The sequence below is a fragment of the Neolamprologus brichardi genome, chromosome 14 (assembly GCF_056152115.1).
Source record: "Neolamprologus brichardi isolate AB-2024 chromosome 14, ASM5615211v1, whole genome shotgun sequence".
Taxonomy (NCBI): domain Eukaryota; kingdom Metazoa; phylum Chordata; class Actinopteri; order Cichliformes; family Cichlidae; genus Neolamprologus; species Neolamprologus brichardi.
The window spans coordinates 8,151,274-8,172,453 of record NC_142117.1 but is presented as its reverse complement, the minus strand read 5'-3'; the positions used below and the strand labels follow the sequence as shown (position 1 = coordinate 8,172,453).

Genomic DNA, 21,180 nt, shown 5'->3' with positions numbered 1-21,180 from the left:
CTAAGACCAACAAAACCAAATGCACTTGACAGCTCAACAGATTCAGTGCTGTCTGTGTAGTCAAAGCCGAAGTTATACCACAGCATCTTCATTAAAACATACTGTAGTTTACTGAGTCTAAAATCTCACATGCCCTCGCATCACTAAAGGTTATTCCTCCCCTGAAAATAGTTTAAAAAAAACCCCCAAAAGATTATGCTAAACAGTACAATGTCCAAGTGTGACAGAAAACTGAACCGCTTTCAAACTGAAAACAACATAGCATGGCGTTAGTACAGGCAGGCCATGGCTGCCTGTACTAACTAGCTAATCTCAAGGTGGGTTGAAATTGTCTGATGGCTTACGTTACATTCTTCAACTTGTCTGATTGGCTAGCTTGTAAGAGCCACGCTCCTAAAAGTTAACCTGCCCATAGTTGTTGTGCAAGTGCAAGCTGCTTTGAAACCCACCTTCAGCCCAGCTTCTCTTTTGCATGTCATTTCTAAATTGATAAATGTTAAATCTGTTCATTTAAACATTGATAAATGTTAAATCTTGCTCTGGTGTGTTATTGGTCTTGCTGCTCTTCAGCTTTTTATGTATCCACGCGGAAGGGTGGTGAGGTCGCAGAACATATGCAGGCCTCCAAATATAACTTACTGCAAATAAAAGTAACAGAGACTGCACTAGTTCTGACTTTGATACATTTTGGTGACTCATTCGACAGTACTTAAGAGCTAAATGAACTGGGTGCTTTGGTATTGGAATGGGATTTGGACGGAGTTGGAATAAAATGCCTTTCCTTTACTTCACTTAGAATTCATTCTATCTATTTAATAGAATTATTTAATTCTATTCTTTAAATTTAATGCTAATTTTGATAATACTTACTTTTTTTTAGAGATGACTTTATGGGGTCAATGGGGTCGGATCTGACCCCATGGGTTCTCCAGGGTTAAGGTTTATTCTGAAAGAGCTTTTAAACCATCCTGTGACCACCAGCATCTTTAAAGAGGACCTAATATATTCATTTCTAACCTTATTATTTTATTCTCTGATGCTATTGCTCTGCATGAATCACTTTGAAAGCTTCTCTCCCTTTAAGCCACTTTCTCCTGATTGGCTACACTTTGCATCTAAGAATATATCTGAGCAGATAATAGGAATAGCCCCTCTCAATGACATCATAAAGACCCAAGAGTTTGAAACAGCATTTAGAGCAGTATGAAGGCTGAGCTTTGGGCCCACAGGGACTACTTGTACATATACTGACCTCTTTTATAAAAACTTTGGCCATGGTCATTATTATCAGGATGTCCAAAAAACTCACTGAAAAGCCTTCAGCTAATCCAAAATGCTGCAGCAAGAGTCCTGACAGGGACTAGAAAGAGAGAGCATATTTCTCCTGTTTTGGCTTCCCTTCATTGGCTTCCTGTTAAATCCAGAATTGAATTCAAAATCCTGCTCCTCACATACAAGGTCTTAAATAATCAGGCCCCATCTTATCTTAATGGCCTTGTAGTACCATATCACTCTATTACTTCGCTCTCGCTCTGCAAGCCTACTTGTTGTTCCTAGAGTATTTAAAAGTAGAATGGGAGGCAGAGCCTTCAGTTTTCAGCCGCCTCTTCTGTGGAACCAGCTTCCAGTTTGGATTCGGGAGACAGACACTATCTCTACTTTTAAGATTAGGCTTAAAACTTTCCTTTTTGCTAAAGCATATAGTTAGGGCTGGACCAGGTGACCCTGAATCCTCCCTTAGTTATGCTGCAATAGATGTAGGCTGCCGGGGGATTCCCATGATGCATTGAGTTTTTCCTTTCCAGTCACTTTTCTCGCTCTCTATGTATTAACAGACCTCTCTGTGTTGAATCATATCTGTTATTAACCTCTGTCTCTCTTCCACAGCATGTCTTTTATCCTGTCTTCCTTCTCTCACCCCAACCGGTCGCAGCAGATGGCCGCCCCTCCCTGAGCCTGGTTCTGCTGGAGGTTTCTTCCTGTTAAAAGGGAGTTTTTCCTTCCCACTGTCGCCAAAGTGCTTGCTCATAGGGGGTCATATGATTGTTGGGTTTTTCTCTGTATCTATGAAGCGCCTTGAGGCGACTTTTGTTGTGATTTGGCGCTATATAAATAAAATTGAATTGAATTGAATTATGGTAAATGTGAATACCCATTACTAGAATGGTATATATCAGGCAGGAAATGAGGAAAAGAATAACAGGCTACCTTTAAAATCGAGGGAGCCTATGCAGGCAAGATGAGATAACCTGATGATATCACTATGACATAATCAGGGACTATTTTCCCATCTTGACAAACCTCCACCTGTGTTTTCACTGGCTGTGTAGTAACCCCTAATGAAGTGAAACATTTTGTAGTGCCTCCATTTTTTAATTCGCCAAAACAATTAACACGCTGATCTCTTAAGCTCTCATTGCTCGGACTGGTTGTGCATCTTACCTCTCTAATGGTCATGTCATCTTCCACATCTCCATCATCCTGTAGATGAGAAGCAACAGAACAACAGTCAGTACAGAAAATAAAGCTAACCAGTGTACTTTGTACAGTCTGTATGCCACAAATACACAGGCAAACAAAAGTTTGAATGGGAGACAAACAATGGACCTCGGTGGGTTATTACCTCCATAAACATTCACTTGTACTTTTTAAGTGCGCCCCCTTCACTACATCTGTGCACAGAAGGCTAAATGACACATAATCGCCCATGCATCACATCATAAGTGTTGTACTGCGCCGCTGTCTCGAGACAGATGGACAGAAATGGATGAATGACTAAAGGAGCGACTACAGTATATTTAATGAGTGCGGGGGATGTGATGTATGAGATGTCAGAGCAGATGATCATTATAATGATGGATTGGCGACATGCTCAGAACTCACAGCTCTTAACTGACAGGCGGACGCAGCAGGCACGGTTTGACGAGCGGAAGTCAAACTAGCAACCTTGTGCTTTGCAGAGATAAACCGGAAGGGTGCACTACCACGGGGTGTGTAAGCATGTGTGTGTTTAGTTGTGTGCTTGAGTGCAGGTATTTACATTCACAGGACTGGACGCAGCGCAACATGTGTGTGTGAGAGAGAAAGAGAGCCATAAAGAAAGGCAGGGGGAATGTGACCCGAGGGCTGATGGAAGCCCTGAGCTCATTTATCCTCATCACCATAGTGGCCGACCTGTCGGTAACCCTAGCAACTGTTGCCGTGGGGTAGAAAGAGGTGCCCTACTGTAGCATGCAAGCAGAGGCCAGACGTGCCTGGAGTTTATGAGACAAAACAAACACGTAGACGCAACTACAGCACTTCAGCTCCTCTGTCTCACTGATCATTCTGCTTGTCACACAACACAAGGGCGCTCTGAATGTCACCAAGACACACCGTTGATCCAGGGGTGAAATGTAAAACACAGGAAGTTGGGGAGGTTTCTGCATTTGCAGAGGGGGGGGGGGGGGGGGGGGGGGGGGGGTGTCTCTGCATAGGAAATAGGGGCTTTTAGATAGATTAGCTGCTCTACTAAGACCAAATCTCTGCAATTTTGCAGAAGTGTGTGTGTGTGTGTGTGTGTGTGTGTGTGTGTGTGTGTGTGTGTGTGTGTGTGTGTGTGTGAATGAAGTGGGAGGGTAAAGTCTCTGTGACACTGACAGTCAATTCAGAGAAACTGCGTGGGCATATTCAAATGAGAATTGAACGAGCATGTGAGTGCACAGAGACATATTGAGAGGCACTGAGCTCCAGAGTGCTGACAATGGGCTGATGAAACCATTATCGCCTGTTGTGCTGCAGGTTTGAGCAAACAAAAAGTCAAAGGGTCTGTTGCCCTTTCACTTGCTCCTCCTACAGCAGTCGTCTTTACTTTGAGTCAGTGGAACCATCCACAGGGCAGTGAAGGAATTTAAGTACATTTACTAAATTATTATCCAAAAGTTACAAAACAATACTTTGCCCCCAATGTCACAAATATTTATGAGTCACAACAGCAATAACATGCTGATACTGACACTGCTAAAATCGTGCTTCTGTCTTTCGTGGCTTTAGAGTAAAACTATTCACCTCTGAGCATTTAACCATAACCTCCTAAGACCCAAACTCTTCCACGGCAGCATTTTTAATTTCTCTTTGATATTTGGGCTGATTGGGGCCCAATGAATGTAGAAACAAAGAATTACCAGATTTTTTTTTTTTTTTCCCTTATTTTTGTTTTTATGAAAAATCAGAGCCACATATGAGGATATTCATTTAAAATTTTGATAGAACAATAGCAGTATAATGTCCTCGTAAGTGGATATCAGGCCCTTATAGAGCAAAATTGAGTATTTTGGTCTAAATAACCCAAAATGTAATGTCCACATATGTGGACGCCAGGTCCTAGGAGGTTGAAGAATTGATTCCCTTTCTGTGTGTCTGGAACACCACAACCATGTGCTGCCTGGCTGTTGAGTTTTCTTGGACTTAACCAGCAGCTCATCAGAGCAGAATTATGCAGAACACAAAGGACCAAATAACTACACATAAATAGATGTCCCCAATATTTGTTATGTTTTGTAGGTCTGAAAGGAAAAATATCAGCTGATAATGACAGAAATATTGGTATTGTTCATAAAAATTCTGTGTCACTTGGATTCCATTTAACATTATATCCAGAAAACCTGTAACCAAGCAGAAGCTTTGTACAGGTGATGTCTACTCACCCATTTAAAATTTCATATTGAGGCTCAAGGTAGTGCTGGTGCGTTGCGTATACTTTTTGTAAGTTTTCACTGCATTAGGTTTGATATTAAAGTAAATTACAGCCCTTACTGTCGAAAACAATCATCCAGTGCCTGCATTAGCAATGTCGATCAATGCCCTAGTTTTATCTAGATATTTTATTGTTTGACTTCAAGAAAAACAAAACGGCCAAAAATACAAAACTCGAGGTGCTAAAAATGGTGACTACGGCCATCTTTTTTATACAGTCTATGGCTCAGATCTCATGAGATGTGTTCAAGTCTTTGCAATGTTCATTTTTGTTGTTTATACTTTTGCGGGGTCCAAATCAAATTTCAGCTTGTTGCTTTCAGGTAAGATTAAAATGTTACCTTAAGGCACTGTAGTGGGTCTCTGGTCTTTGGACTGGGGTTTTAAATAGGGCCCTGCTGCTCTCTGTCCTCTGAATGGCTGTTTCAACTGGTGCAGTGATTATAAAAGGTGCCATAAAGTTTAATGGGCTGTGTTTATGCTCAGTATAGTGTTGTATGCTCTTTCTCCAACTACACAGCACTGAATGGCACGATAGGGAAACATTGCAAATATAGTTGCTTATCACTCATGTCCACACTGTTGATTTCCTTGCTGCCGATGCCCACTTAGTTTATTGCTTTCAAATTCCATTACTGCCTTATCCATGTATTCGATTAGATTTGAAAGACTTTAACATAGTTTCAAAGTAACATCATTGATGGTTTCATTCAACTACAGTGGAACAATAACGAAACTGTGGAGTGACACATTGTTACGACTGCTGGTTAAAGTTGTGAAAAAGGGGACGAGTAAATCTTTTTAATATTGTGACTAAAACCAGCACAAAGTTCTCCACACTGAACCTCTGATATCAAACATCAAATCAGTTCACCCTCAAAACAAATTACAGCCAGCATGTCACACTCATTTTCTCTAGATAAGCTCACCCTCTCTGCAGTGTTGTCTGAAATTATTCAGGAAATGAAAACTTCATCCTGTCCCCGGAATATTCTTCCTATCAGATACCTGAAGGACAATTTTAATGGACTCAGTGTCTTTGTAATACAAAGAACTTGCTGCCATTGAACCCATTCTGAAACGACTAACACTTGACCCTGATGACTTTAATAATTTCTGCCCCGTTTCAAATTTTTACAAAAGAATATGTCCCGTACTGTAATCTGTGTCTGTTTTAGACAGACGACCATTTCAGGCAGACAGAGATCATTACAAAAGTGAGAATGTTCATTCCACCCAGAACAAAAATTTCAAGACAGATTTGTTCAGCACTATCAGCCAAACTCATCACTGGTCTTAGTCCTTTAGACTTAACCTTGTGTTTAATGAAGTTAATCATTCTGTCTTCTTGGACTCTCTTTGGGACCAGGCCCGAGTTCAGCTTCTAATACAAGGTTTTCTCTGATGTCTGTATACATATAATTCCTGTTACACACTGGTTGCCACTCTTTTAGTAGCCAATAATCCTCTTCTTTCATGTCATTTCAGTCAGATCAGATTGGACCAGCGATTCATAAATCAAAAGATTTGTTTTCAACTCCTTACTAGCTTCTTGTAACAACTAGTTGGTACGAGACTGTTTAAAACTAGCGTCTTTATGTGAACTAAGTCTACATCTCTTTTACGTTGCTTTTACCTTTTTTTAAAAAATTGTTTTAGTAATAAGTGTAGTTGTTTATGGCTTTTGTTGGTGCGTAGGCACACAAGTCACATCAAACATGTGGAGCTGCCTGCTGTGAGTTAAGGAGGTGAAAGTAGTTTTGATTTCAGGATTTGCTAATTTTTGTATGCTTTTCTATAGTTATTGTTACGGACTTGCTGTCTACCTCTCTGCTCTTGTATTTACTGTTTAATTAATGTTCTATTTCAGGCCAGTTCATTTTTCTTTTGGAAGTTATTGTTTTCTATGAATAAATGCAAAGCTAGGACTACTGTACATTTAAAAGCTATTAACAAATTACAGAATTAAATTAAAAAACTGGGATGACTTTCACTTGTTTAGAAATACATAAATAGGGAGATATATTGCAAGAAGTAGCATTTATACATTATAAAATACATGAGAACTATTCAATTAGAGCAGGGCGATATGACCAAAAATATTTATTACGATATACATTTGAAAATTTGCGATAATCATATAACTGATGATATAATTGACACTAGACAAAATACTTTACAACTTAACAACTTTATTAGTGCAAAAAAAAGACCCATCAATGTATTTTCACTAAAACAAGCAGCTGTTTTTTATGTCCATTAAAGTTATATAAAAAATTAACAGTGCAAATGTAAATTCCTTGCTGACATTTTAACCAAAAGGCATTTCCAGTGGAAATTGGTCGACATATCCTCAGCATAACCATGTAAAATATCCACAAAACTTAAAAAGAGGTTATACACACAATACGGTAATATTATGTTGAAGCACAGTACGTATCACTCCGCGAGGCTCCTGCCTACGATAGCCGTAATACTCCGACAATCCATCAAGCGGTGCGGGTTCGTAGCTTAGCAAAGTCGTACTAAAACATTTGACAGATTTTTGAGCGTCATGTACATAAAATCGTTTCGAGGTCAGTAAACACAACCAGAATTCATACATAAGGCACACGGGATTATAAGGGGCACTGTCGACTTTCAGAAAAATCAAAGGATTGATTTTAAGTGTGCCGTATTTTCCAAAAAACACTGTAATAACGACGGCCCGCTAGCATGCTCTACCAAAAATAGTGCTTTGTTGTGTATCTGACGGACGAAAGCTAAACCAGTTCCACACCACTGAAGTTGCAGCATTTTTACAAACCAGTTCTGGTTCATCTGTTTCATTCAACGATCCGCTTTCGCCCTTCTCATTCTCCGTCGCCATACTTTTTCCGCCATGTGCGTATGAAAACAAAGGCACTACGCATGCGCGTTTTACCCATATTCTATCGCGATATTTCATTTTCTTATCGTTGCCGAACATTATACTGTTATTACCGTGAACAGTATGATATGGCCCAGCACTATATCCAATGATGCTATCCTAATGTCAAGAAAAAAGAGAACATATAGCCAGTGTTACTGGTATTTCTGGAAGGGTATGTCTGTGTTTTTGTTAAGGTAATTCAAGAACTGCCTTATCTACAAAAATTTGAAAGATAATTTCAAAATCAAGTGTCATTTCAGATGATCGCCTTGTTCTGTGTAAATATCAATCTGGTAGAAAGTACTAAATGGGAAGCATCAATTTAGAGTTCTGAACAATAAGAAGAAAATAACTGCATCATCTTTTATAATGAAACATCCCCAGGTTTTGTGCAGCTGGATGCCAGTAACACTGTGATGCATGTAATTGGTCTGGGCACTTGGAGGCTCAAGATATCACAGCATCTCAGATCATTATCTCCCAGCATCACTGATAATTGTGAAATTTTCGAGTTATTTGTCATAATAATGTTGGATAAACATGTCAAACAACTAGTGAAATCCTGATTCCCCCCCCCCCCCCCCCCCCCCCCGCCCGCGAGCTTGATAAAACTGCTGACATCAAACGATTCCTCCAATCAGTCGCAGGTTTCTTTGCATCGATTTATATATTGCAAGTGCAGACAGTTTGCTGTTTGGTTTTGTCTTCTGTCGCCATCATCATTTTCTCTAATTGTTTTCAAAGGTAGCAGCTGGTGTTATGTGCACGTATTAGAACAGAAAAGTAGGTTCTGACTAGTTTCCTCATTTTTGGTTGTGCCCGGCTGCCTCGTTTCCACTCATTCTCCCAGACTGAAGCAGTGGAGTGTGAACAGTCAAATAGCTAGTCAGAATTCAGTTTAGGATAGAGGACTCATTACACGCATGCACACACAGAACAGTGTTAGGGCAACAGGGAGTGAAGACACAAGCATTTTGAAACAACTTGTCTTTCCTGTCCTGATTGATGTACATTTATGCGCACTGCCATGTAGGTAAATGTCAAGAAAGAAAGCAGCACACATGTTGGTTGAGAAGCTTGGGTAAGAAAGCAGAGAGAAGTAAAGACAGAAAAGTGATGTTTCAAAAAATTATCCCACTGGCATCATAAATAAAGCATGGTAGCATTACGAAGGCACAAGAGTTGGGGTGGGAATGATGAGAAAAACAGCGAGAGGAGACAGAGAGACTAGGCGGCATCATTTCTCTGAAACAGACTACTGATGTCATTTACCCTGCATCAATATTTCACCGCCTAGATAGAAGGAGGAGGGGAGCGGGTGGTGAGGGGAGGTGCGGACAGATAACAGAGATACGACAGTGGGAGGAGGGCTTTTGGAGAAGTCACAGAGCTGGACAAAGAGTGTGAAATGGAGGTGCGAAGATAAAACTGTAGCCAGAAACGACAAGTGGAAGAAGTGTGAGAGAGAGGAGCAGTTGCAAGGGGAGAAGTAATAAGCTGATCTCTCTTCTGCCATGGGGGTGTAACTCAGAAGTAATAGGAGAGGGAACAACAATTGGCTAAATTTGTTTGTCCACATTCCTGCTCGGCTCCGCAGAGCCTCAGCAGACTGAGAGCAGCGCTGCGATCAGCAAAGCCCTCTGCCATGTGCATGTATACACTGTTGAATGTTAATAACTCCTGATGACAGGGAAAACAAGCCTGCGGGCCTAGTTAAAAGCTCACACTTGTGTGTGTGCAACAGGGGTTCATAACTAATTGGTTCACTGCAAGACAATAATGACCAACATGCTTCTAGGCTCACTTAACACATCCAAAACTTCACTGCACTAATAATGCACCATCTGTCTCTCCACTGTCCATGCAGTATGCTCCTCATGGGTGCACTCAACAAATCATTGGACTTTATTAAGTTACATCAGGCAGTGGCAGATGAGGACCATTGGAAGCTTGACTGGTCTTCACGAGAAATTAAACACGTAAAAGTATAGGCAGGACATACATTTTTACATAATATGGGACCACAAAAAACATTCCTGCACTAATTCGTCCCTCGAGGGTATAATAATACCCAACTTGGTTTTATATATTGTGCAATAGATCTGGCTTGCCAGATGGCCAAACAGTTTCACATAAGCCACAGATTTTTATGTATTTTCAGAAACTGAAGTGTTATTGGTGAAACCAAGGGGCCTTGTGTGGCTTCAGATGTGGGTCGGGTTTTTCTTTACAAAGACCACAAATGATAGCGTGTGCTTCACTACAAAACCAATAAATGACCACTGAATAACAGAGGTGGGCAGATTCATCCAAATATCGCTACTATCAAAACCAACGCTGGTATTGGTATTGGATTGATACTGACATGATGAGTTCCATCCTGTAAATTCAGTATGCAGCCTACTGAACTGTGTTAAATTTATTTATTTTTGGGGGGAATGACAAACATACCTCAAACATAGAGTATGAAAAACTTTTGAACCTTTTTGTGTTGACTGTCACGTCTATTTGATTTTTTAGCCTATAAAACGCTTTAACAGCTCAAGTTGACCCACAGTGCTTTAGAGACAGGCACATTTACATTCCAGTTCTCCAAAAAACCTAGTTTATTGCATTAACTAATTATTGTGGCAAGTAAAAGTCACTGTGGTTTGTGTTCACAATCTAATTGATAAACATCGATCTCATAAATCATGAAACACCCTTCAACCATGTTATGAATGAACAAGTAAATAACTATGTTAGGGAGTGTTAGGGGAATCTGTTTACGTTTCTTGTGTCAAACAATGTGACAAATATGGCTAGTGGTTTTGGTTTGCCACAGTATTTTTTAGCATATTCTCGCATTAATTGGATTATATTTTCACACAAATAAATCAATGTCTGTTTCTATGGTATGTAGCTGTTCAGTTACGTGCCACTTGATTAGATATCAAAGAAATTATAATCTAACTATCTGCTGTCGTATGTCCTTGGTGTTTGTTGAAAGACGCCTGAAAATTAAAAAAAAATAAAATAAAAATCATGCTGTGACAAATCAATACAGAGATTTAAATTTCCTTACAATTCGAATAAGTGTGTAGCAGTGATGACTATTGGAAGTTTTTCCTGTTTTGTGCTCCTTAATGCAGCATCCCATTTGAACGATCGATAGGATTTTTGTAAACAGTCAGAGAGCAGGCATGATGCGCTGCTGCGTAACTGATGCCTCAAAGACAAACAGCGCATACAATGAGCAACACTTCTTCTGTAAATGTGCGAAACAGGCCACATTTTACTTTGATTAATCTGTTCCATTACTACACTTGAAGAAATTATTTTGGTAATTCACCTCAAACTAAAGCTCCTCCTGTGCGTTACAGTCTGTGGTCTTTTGCCACCATGCAGCTCCACACAAATATTGTCATGGTGTCGTGGTGAGAAATACACGCCTTGGGGTTCAAATTTTTTGCCATCAAATGAAAAAAAGAAAAAGAAAAAACACTCCCAGCATGCCTCCTCTGTTACTAATTTCACACTTTTTGTTAAGTTCCTCAAGGCAAGTCTGACTTCTGCTGTGTTACTGCACAGCATGGATGTGTTAAGGAAGCAAAATGTTGCATTTCGGGACAGCATTTGTGGTACTTCATAGCCAAGAGAAATCAGTTCATAACAGAGCTGTATTTAAAAAAAGTTTTTTGAAAGTTTTTTAGAAAGTTAAAAACCAAAAATATTTAACACTGGATATGGTGCTAAAAAGCCCTTCGAGAGCCAGTGGATGGACTTGATGGGGAAAGTAAATAATTTAAAAGCACGATGCTGCCAGTGGGTTTCCTTCCTTATCAACAAAACTGTTCACAGTGTAATTCATCAGCTGTACACCACGGCTATGCACATGGCCCCTGAAGCGATAGATGAAAAATGATGTGACACTGTTCTGTGCTTTTCAGTGATTGAAAATGTGTACACACTTCAATAATTGTCACTGACATGTGAAACTAATGTGGCCCTTTTAGTGCCTCAAGTCTAAATCATTAACGGTGCTAATAGAGTCACACGGACACAATAATAACAACTGAGAATCAGAAGCACAGGACGCTCTTACTCCTAAACCATCACATACGGATGTTTGGTCAGGACGTTTACTTTTGAGTTTCCTTTAGGGTCATTTGTCTACTGCACTTCAGTAAAACCGCCTTAATGTCTGAAATGCCAAATACTCTCTGCTGACATGGTCTCTGTCTCATGATCAAACACCACTGTAACCAAGCATGAAGGGACGTTTGCCTTATGTTCCCCTCTTTTCAACCCAAAACCAAAGCCTAAAACCCCCTCAAAACATACATTTTTTTGTCTTAATCCAGCTGGCCAGTCTCTGAAGACCAGTCTTTGAAAATGTGCTTAAAAAGGTTTCATTTTGGTTCAGAAGTGAAAAGTAACACTTCATTTGAATTTCACCTGTTTGGTTACCCACTGAACTCATTTCTGTTGAGTTTTAAAAGTTACCGAGGCCCAAGGAGTTAGATTTGTTTAAAAAGAAAAAAAAAAAGACATTTTTGATCACATCATGGGGCGACCATAGCTCAGGGGGTTGGGAAGCGCATCTGTAACCGGAAGGTTGCCGGTTCGATCCCCGGGCTCTCTGTCCTGGTCGTTGTGTCCTTGGGCAAGACACTTTACCCTACCGCACCGATGGCGCGATATGGCAGCCTCGCTTCTGTCAGTCTGCCCCAGGGCAGCTGTGGCTACAACCGTAGCTGCCTCCACCAGTGCGTGAATGCGACAGTGAATGAATAGTAGTATTGTAAAGCGCTATATAAATCCAATCCATTATTATTATTATTCCTTTCACACATCATTTGATCCACGAACACCGACTAATATTATCGGAAGGCATTTTTTTCCGTAAAATCTAAAATATAGAAAACATGTTTCAAGGTAAGGGCAAATGGTTTTCTGTCTCCGTGTTAGCCCTGTGTGCTTCAGAAGATGAATGGACAGATGTTAATGCCACTCACATATTTCTCTACATGTAAGAGAAGATTCTCATTGGGCTGTGTTTGACTCTGTGCGGCACAGTTAGCTTATTTTGTACGAGTCTGTTCCCACATGCTGCCACGCCTTTCAAACAAAAAGAAATATCTTTCTTGCAGAAAATCGGTGATTTGACTGTTTGCTTGGCATACTGCAATGACCGTACTGTCAGCTCCTGTAAAATTCCACCCGTCACTTCACCGACCTCTTTGCTTTCTGCAGTGTGTGGCAAACAGATAAGGGGCTACAGCTCAGCACACCCGAGCTACAGTAAATACTCAACCTAATTTTTTTATTGGTCATTCGGCTCAGCTGTTATTAATTAAAAAACAAACAAACATTTCGGTGCTCCACTAAAGTCTTACAGAAACCAGACAAACTAATATCTCCAGGACTCAAAATTTGCAAGCCAAGTATGAGTGAAAATAAAGTGGTTTTCTATTTTCTTTTTTCAGTGCGCTCGGTATGCTTGATTACATTGTGATGATAACAAAAAGTTTCAAATCAAAAGATTGAAAAATTATATATACTGCTTTTGAATATTAGTCTGAACCAGACATTTAACCAAAAATGTTTCAAAGCAATGTGGACAACATGCTCACCGCAGAGAAACTCTTTAGGCTGGGTGGTGGCTCCTAGTGAATGAAGCGACACGTGATGAGTGAAAAACAATGTGACAGTCTGATGCGACAAAGGCTAGACTATGAATAAATCATTGATGCTAATTAATGAACAAATGTGAACTTATTCTGTCAGAATACATGATTAATTGACCTTAACAGTGTTTGATTTTCAGAAATTGGTGTCGTCTGCTGATGTCTGATCATTTGTCATGCAATGCTGACTGATCCTACGTCGCCAAATCATTTTTCTCAATTTATAATCAGACACTTGCTCTATTGATTGACATGCTGTAGTAATTGGACGGCGGGATGAGCATTCCAGTTTACACGGATATTCTCCGGTACTTCCCAATACTTCTCATGCATCATCATCATCATTTCCCGTGAGCTTGTCTAAGAACGCTGCCATTCTAAAACGTGCCTGATGCTAATGAAGAGATATGATGCTCCTATTCTGATATTTAATGCTGCATGCACAGGTGAGTCTGCCACAGCACAACTTTTCCCTCCCCCCCACTGAACACTTAAGACGTGGGCCGCCAGAGCTTTTAAAGTCGGCTGCAAAAGATAACACCAGATTTTAGGTCACACCAGAAACAGGGCAGAGCCTGCTCTGGGAGGCGATCACTGATTGGACGCCTCGGGTGACACGGCTGATGATGGACAGCACAGCATGCATGATTGAACAGTATTGTCCTTGAAGAATACTTGACCACAGCTCCACTACATCTTAATAAAATAAGACAGTAGCTGGACCATGTCAAAGTGGAGAAGACTTTAGATCCACAATCACAAATAAATTTTGCAACATGAATCACATTAAGCAGGTTTTATTAAACTGGACCAAACATGCTCGTTTCCGATTTCTGGACTCGGGTCAGAATAATTCTTTTGATCTCATACTGGGGCCTGGTGGAGCACCTCAATTCATCCACTATCTGAAACAAGCCACTTTAAATTCCTCGCCTCTTTTTTTCAGCAAACATCTTCTGCTAAAGAAGGTGGGTGGAGCTTCCGAGCCCCTTCACTTATATCAGACAAAGTAGAAGAAGAGAGGGCCATGTTGGGGCAAGTCTAGACTTCCATGCAACCCAAACCCAGATAAGCAGCAGATAATGAGCGGATGGATTAAAACTTTTTATTTCAGGCAGAAATTGTGGTGAAGGCTGTTTTTTTGCCATTGAATTTCCATTTTAATACAATTAAAAGGCTTCATCTGATGCACAGGATCTGAGGATTTGCATTCGTTTTTGATAAAATTCTAAATAAAGTTAAATGAAATATTCGAGTAATAACAATTATGAGTATTTTTGGGCACAGTTAAATTACTATTAACTAGTGCATGCTTGGTGGTGTCGTGCATACCACATCATGCTTTTTATCCAAAAACTAAAAAAGGCAATTTGGTTCACAATGGCACACAGGTCCCAATGATGCATCGCTGGCATTAGCACTCAGCAGTAGTGGATTTCAGTGGTCAAGTACTCTGCATAACCTTAACTGACCATCGGACCAGTGGAAACTGGTTAAGCTGAATGGATGGCAGCCTTTGCCAATAATATCACTGACTAGAGGCAGTGAGAGGTCAGATGGAGTTACAGGCTGGACAAGAAAGACGATGTTCTGCACTTTTTTAGCACGATGGCATGCATCATCACATCCATCGGCATGTAGGATTAGCCCTGGGATGGAATGGTAGGGTGACAATCAGTTGATTGACTGATGAACCTGTTGACAGGCAGTTCCAGGCCCAGATCGGTGGCTCTTACCACGACGGATATCCGGACCCGTTTGGAAGACCTCCTGATGTCAGGAGACATTAGGCTCTCCATGTTGTTGTTTTTCTTCCGGGGCGACCAGAGACAAGCACACAGTGTTAACAACAACCTCAATGTCAATCTGACTTGGCAAAAAGTGCCACTTAAGGCATGGCAAAACTTTCCTGCAATACTGAGAAAAAAATAAATAAATTGAAGGGTTATTTCTATGAAACAAGCCATTAATGGGGTGATGCAGGAGTGAAGAGCTTTTCTTTAAAGTTCTGCAGGATGCAAGGCTGAGACAAACTGAAAGAGGTTTTATATTGAAGCTGTCTGAGATACTCTGTGTGTGTGTGTGTGTGTGTGTGTGTGTGTGTGTGTGTGTGTGGGAGGTACTGTACTGTAGAGCGTGAAGGACTGTATGTGAGAGATAGCATAGGACTGTGGAGGTGTACAGAATGTGTGAACAACAGGATGTGAGCCACTGTGTGTGTGTGTGTGCGCGTGTGTGTGTGTGTGTGTGTGTGTGTGTTGGCGCTGTTGTTGGGTGTATTCAAGGACATGACTCTCTCACCTCCAGGGCTTCTGTGTCTGGACTGGAGCAGAAAAGGTTCTTCAGTGCAATACCCGAATGATCATGTGGGCCTGAAACAGAGAGAGGAACCAGGGTTAGGTACCTTTTAGGTATGCAGCTCATAGCACCTCTCCCATCGAAGTGGCATTCCAACATGTGAAAGAAAACAAGTGTGTTGTTCCAGATGTCTTCATTTTCACTGTTGGGAAGGTTACTTTTAAAATGTATTCCATTACAGAATACAGAATACATGCCCCAAAATGTATTCTGTAACGTATTCCGTTACGTTACTCAATGAGAGTAACGTATTCTGAATACTTTGGATTACTTAACATATTATCATGCTGTTTACAACTATGTGAGTGTACTATTGCTGTGATTTATTACTATTACTGAAGGTCCGCGGCTCCGAACCGTAGTAAAGGGACCTCTGGCTAATACGGTGGGTTCTGTGTCGGGCTCGTAGCCGAAAACTAGCTTTACTTTGTTGTCTGGGTCAACTTTGCTTGCGAGAGACAGAGAAAGGCGTTGAAAGGCTGCTCCAACGGAACTTATTGTTTTTGGAGGAAAACACGAACACGGTGTACAGTCGAGTCTTAATAGCTTACTTACAGCTGGGCTCGTCAGGCACTCTTCTTGGCTGCAGTGGTTATTATTATATTTACATGCTTCCAGCTCCCGTTTTTGCTCGATGACAACTCGTACTTTTCGACTCTCCTTTTTCTCTCACCTCGCGCTCACAGACACATAACGAGTATGGCAGTCCATCCTCCCTGCAGCACGGACTACACTGCCCATGATGCTACATTCTGCATTCTGCCTATTAGATTAGCACAACAACAACAAAAAGGCGCTCTCTCACCCAGGAAACACGCAGAGCGAGAGCGTCACCCTGTAACCATGGCAACTGCAATGCTGCCACCTGGAACTACAGAACGTAGCTGTCAAACAAAACCGAAACAGGCCTGATCCGCCACAATATGAAACAGGGAAGTACCGCCGTGTAATCCATTTATTTCAACAAAGTAACTGTATTCTAAATACCACCTTTTTAAACGGTAACTTTAACGTACAGTTACTCATATTTTGTATTTTAAATACGTAACGGCGGTACATGTATTCCGTTACTCCCCAACACTGTACCCTGTGTCTGGTTTGTAATCCTATATTTTAAGTGTTCAATGGACTGGAAGGCTGTGTGTGTGCGTACTGTAACCAAACTGCCTATGTAAACTGCTTTGCAACCCTCTTCCACTCATCTGAAACATAATCAGGTTTTTTGCCAAGCTTGTACACGAATGAGGATTTTGTCCTGGTGGCACGGTGCAAAAGGAAAGCGTTATAGAAATATAATATAGAAATATAATATAGAATATATGGTATTTATAGCATATGTAATAAACACATCTCCTTATAAATAATAATTCAGATACAACAGGAGTATGTGCTAACTGCCTACGTGTATTACTACAGGAATTAATCGATGTCAAGTTTTGTGCAGAAATGGGAACTAGCAGGCATATGCCATCCAGCTTTTAGTCTTAACAAAATCCAACACTAAAATGAGATCACACCAGCACTGACACAGCACAAAAACAAAGAGTGGACAAAGAGTGGACAAAGAGGTACAAAAGCGCCTGCTGTGGCTACTGACTCTTGATATTCTAAGCCTGGTTCGGTTTGTTAAGACACTGTACAAATCCTGCATTCTGTTAGTTAACTGTTATCGGTTTTGTCATTTAACAGTGGCCACAAAGCAAAAACCACCATTTGAAACTGTGAGATAGAAAAATGAGTACACTGTGTTGACACCTTGTGGCGAAGCAGACAAACAGTTAGAGATGAAGACAGCTGCAAGAGCTTATTAATCATGTGAGGACCAGAGACTGAGTGCTGTTATTAGCATTTTGTGAGTTTAGAGACAAAGACAGAATCGCTCACGTTTCTTCCAGAGACATAAAATCTTTCTATTCTTGATTCTTTTGGATTTCCTGTTTTTTGCGTGTGTTTTATGCAGTTCTTACTAGTGGGAAGCTCGGTGGGTCGCTCCACCACAGAGGGTCTTTTCAGAGCAGGTTTGAGGGGCTTATGAGGTACTGGACGAGCGGGACTGAAGGACGACTCCTCAGTTGAGATCTGTGTGTACACACACAACACACACAAAGATAAGAAAATGCATTAAAAAGGTCCAATCCTGCTTAAGAGATCAGCATCTCTGTTATTTTTCCACACTCAATAGAGAAAGAGACGGACTTCTGCAGGTGTACATAATGGAAGCAAACACACGGGGACACACGAGGGACAAAGAAAGAAAAGAAACCAGCAGGAGCCGAGAACTAAAAGAATGCTTGTGATGGTCTTGTAAAATTTCATGACCTCAATGACTTGCCCTGTTGCCATTTCCATGACCTAAAAATATTTTTATTTGGTAAAAACAATATTGGTTCGTTTTATGAAAAAAGAAAAGGTAGGGTACTTGTATACCCTACTGTAGATGGGAAACTATGTGAACCTGCCTATTTTTAAATACTCTGAATTACCCAGAGTTTCTGGGCAGTAGCATGGCTGCATGCTTTTCTACACTGTATATATTATTTTCTTAAATATAAAGGGGACCCATTATGTTCAATTCCTGCTTCATATCTTTAGTCTTCCACAGCCATAGCTTTGCATGACTGATGTTATAGCAAATTTTAAATCATCAGTGTAACTATTTGCCTTTACTACAAATACAGGCAGTAACAAATAGTGGTAAGAAGGCACAAAGTCAAAGAAAAGAAGAGACTGAAATGAGCATTGTGCACAAAACACACTCCTTGTTCCTGCTTCCACATCCATCCCTGAGGGCGTTCTGCTCAGCCACTCAGTGCAAACTGATAAAGGATGGAGAAAAAGGAGTTTAAGCACTGCAGTGCAGTACCTGCAACCAATGTGGACATCTATCTTTTACCTGGCTGCCCATTTCCATTTCTTTCTTTAAAAAAATAAAAATAAAAACACAGATAACCTCACACATTTATTCAATTCAAGACCTTGCAATACTGATAGAAACCCCTGGAACAAGCACTGGCAATGGAGAGGGGAAAGTAACTCCAATCTAACAGGAAGAAACCTCCAGGCTCAGGGTATTCCATCAGTTTGGGGTGAAGGAAGAGAAAAATAATGAGCAGTGAGAAAAATAAACAATAAGCAATAAAAAACAAGTGAACAATAAACATGGTCAGGTCAGATCAAAAGATCAATCTGTCACGTTCCTGGGTCTGTTGACCCAGCGTTTTGAGTTTTAGTTTATTTGGATGACATTTTTGAGTTCTTTAGGGTAGCTAACTTGTTTATTAGTTTCCCTTTGTGTTTTCTGCCGCTGTATTTAAGTTTCCCTCTCCCTTTGCCCTTTATGTGTTTCATGCTGCGTGTCTTATGTTGTCAAGTTTATATTGTCTTGTCTGCGTCACATGTTTCCTGTTATATTTTGAAGGTCTGTGTCCTATGTCAGTGTAGTCAGCTTTGCTTCCTTTGTCTCGTTATGTCATACTAGTGTCAGCTGTTCCTCCATGTGTTCCCACTTCCCCTAATCACCTCCTGTGTATTTAAGTCCTCTGTTTTCAGTGTGTCATTGTCAGGTCGTCTGTTGTCCCTTGTGTCATGTTTCCAGGTTCTGTGCTCTAGGTATTTTTGTGTCCATGTTAGGGTTCATGTTTTGGGTTTCTATGTTATCTTAGCTCTCCCAGTTTAGGTTATTGTTTAGCTTCTCCTCTGCCTTTTGTTTTGTAATGTTTTCACCAGCCTTAATAAACGGCTCGCTTTCTGTTAACATTTAAGTTTTCATGGTGTCTGCATTTTGGGTCCTTTTCATAATACATACAGTCTTGCCTCTGCCAGACTGTGACACAAACATGCACAGTGAAGGGTCAGAGACATCTGACAGAGAGGAAGAAGCACAAACTCCACAAGAAGAGATGATACAAAGTTAGTGAAATGCAACATAGTTACACAGAGGAGACATGCTCAGTGCATCATGGGGAATCTCTCAGCAGCATAACTATGGGAGGGGTCAAAGCCACCTGATCCAACACCTGATATCAAAAAGGAAAAATTTTAATATTGCAGATATAACAGACATGGTCTCTGTCTCCTGAACCCAGTGTGTTATAGAGGCCTGACAGCTGGGGGCTCTGGCTCACATTGCACATGCAGATAATCTAGTAAACAAACACTGCAGGTTTGTCTTTTCTCAGACATCAATAACCTACAAGTTCAGGTAGAAGAAATAAAAATGCTGAATTTGTTACTTTCATTTAAAACTTGTGCTGAGATTCTTTCACAGAGGTGTAGCGTTTTCACCTACACCTATGAAAGAATCTCAGCAGCAGCAACCTCTCACCTGGAAGCGGACTTCCTGGCTGGTGCGCTGGCTGCCGTTGTCATCACTGGCTGGGTCCGACACGATGGATAGGCGTTTCTTCTCCTCGACGGCTCGTTCCCTGATGTACTGCAGCCGCCTGGCACGGCCGAGCTGCTGTGAGAGCAGCGACTGGAGCTGGGAACGCTCGATGGAACCCAGCAGGATCATTGACTCTGGGAGAGGAGGCACAAGAGGAAGAGGGAGAGGTAAGAAGAAGACAAAGAGTGGAGGAGCAAGTTTGCAGAGGCGAGAAAAGTGAAGATAATGTAAACTTGTTTCAGGGACAAAGGGCGAGCACTGCAGGCAATTCCAAACACATGTCGCGGCACTGCAGAGAGCTCAGCTGAGTTACATAACAAAAGCAAAATGCAGTGGATGTGTATTAAGTAGTGTGGTGTCTGTATGTGTGCGAGTGAGTGTGCGTGTGGGTGGCCGCTTACTTGCGTTAAGTAATTGCCTTTGTGACAGTACGTGCTGATTATGTATTTGCTTAAATGCCGAAGCTAATTGTTCCTGCACGACTGCATAATTGAAATAGCGCTCGGAATACCAAATCTGCACTTCAGCGAGGCGGCCGGCGCGATCAGCAGCCTGCACCCAGGCAGGTTTGTCAATCAATCAATTAAACTAATGAGCACATCACCAAGGGCGCTGGAATTTGTTTTTAGTGCGCTTACAGCAACATCAGCAGCAGCATGGAACAATGACATGAATAGCACATCAGACGGGGTGATTAGCATACTGTTCTCACACAGGATTTACTACTGTAATAACTGTTGTGTTTCTTATATCACTTTCACACTGGTGGGTGCTTGGAAGTTTACACTTTTTTTTCTCTCTCTCTCTTTGTTGTAACACATTAAAAGGGACAGTTTTGGGCACACAGAAGCTGGCAGTCAACAATCAACTGTTGTTATTCACTTTGAATATCTGCTGGAAACATCACTGGAAATTTAGGTTATGTAAAGGACCCAGAATGGGTCATTCTGCATGGGAACTGTAAGGATTGCGCCCTTAAAATCTGAAAATCTGTGAGCAAAACAAACACAGCCTTTCACAAATATACATTGTTTGCGGGTTTTTTAAGCTATTGAGGTATTTTCTCTGTTTACATTGGGGTTTAGTCAACTTCTGTTGCATTTTGGGCACTTTTGCAGTGCCTT

At 41.0% G+C, this 21,180-nt stretch overlaps 1 protein-coding gene across 9 annotated transcripts in view; it reads right to left on the bottom strand.

Annotated features, from left to right (window-relative positions):
• Nucleotides 1-21,180, bottom strand: part of LOC102785730 (chloride channel protein 2-like) — a 211,472-nt gene that overhangs the window by 15,569 nt on the left and 174,723 nt on the right. For 6 of the 9 annotated variants that reach the window (XM_087850736.1, XM_087850732.1, XM_087850733.1 and 3 more), the window contains 5 exons: nt 19,997-20,190; nt 17,640-17,751; nt 15,616-15,686; nt 15,051-15,125; nt 2,443-2,481 (listed from right to left, as the gene is read on the bottom strand). In XM_087850736.1, the coding sequence (XP_087706862.1) occupies nt 2,443-2,481; nt 15,051-15,125; nt 15,616-15,686; nt 17,640-17,751; nt 19,997-20,190 (491 nt within the window). Of the gene's footprint in view, nt 1-2,442; nt 2,482-13,180; nt 13,294-15,050; nt 15,126-15,615; nt 15,687-17,639; nt 17,752-19,996; nt 20,191-21,180 lie in introns of those variants that run through there. The other 3 variants (XM_087850738.1, XM_087850741.1, XM_087850740.1) reach the window with 2 other exon arrangements.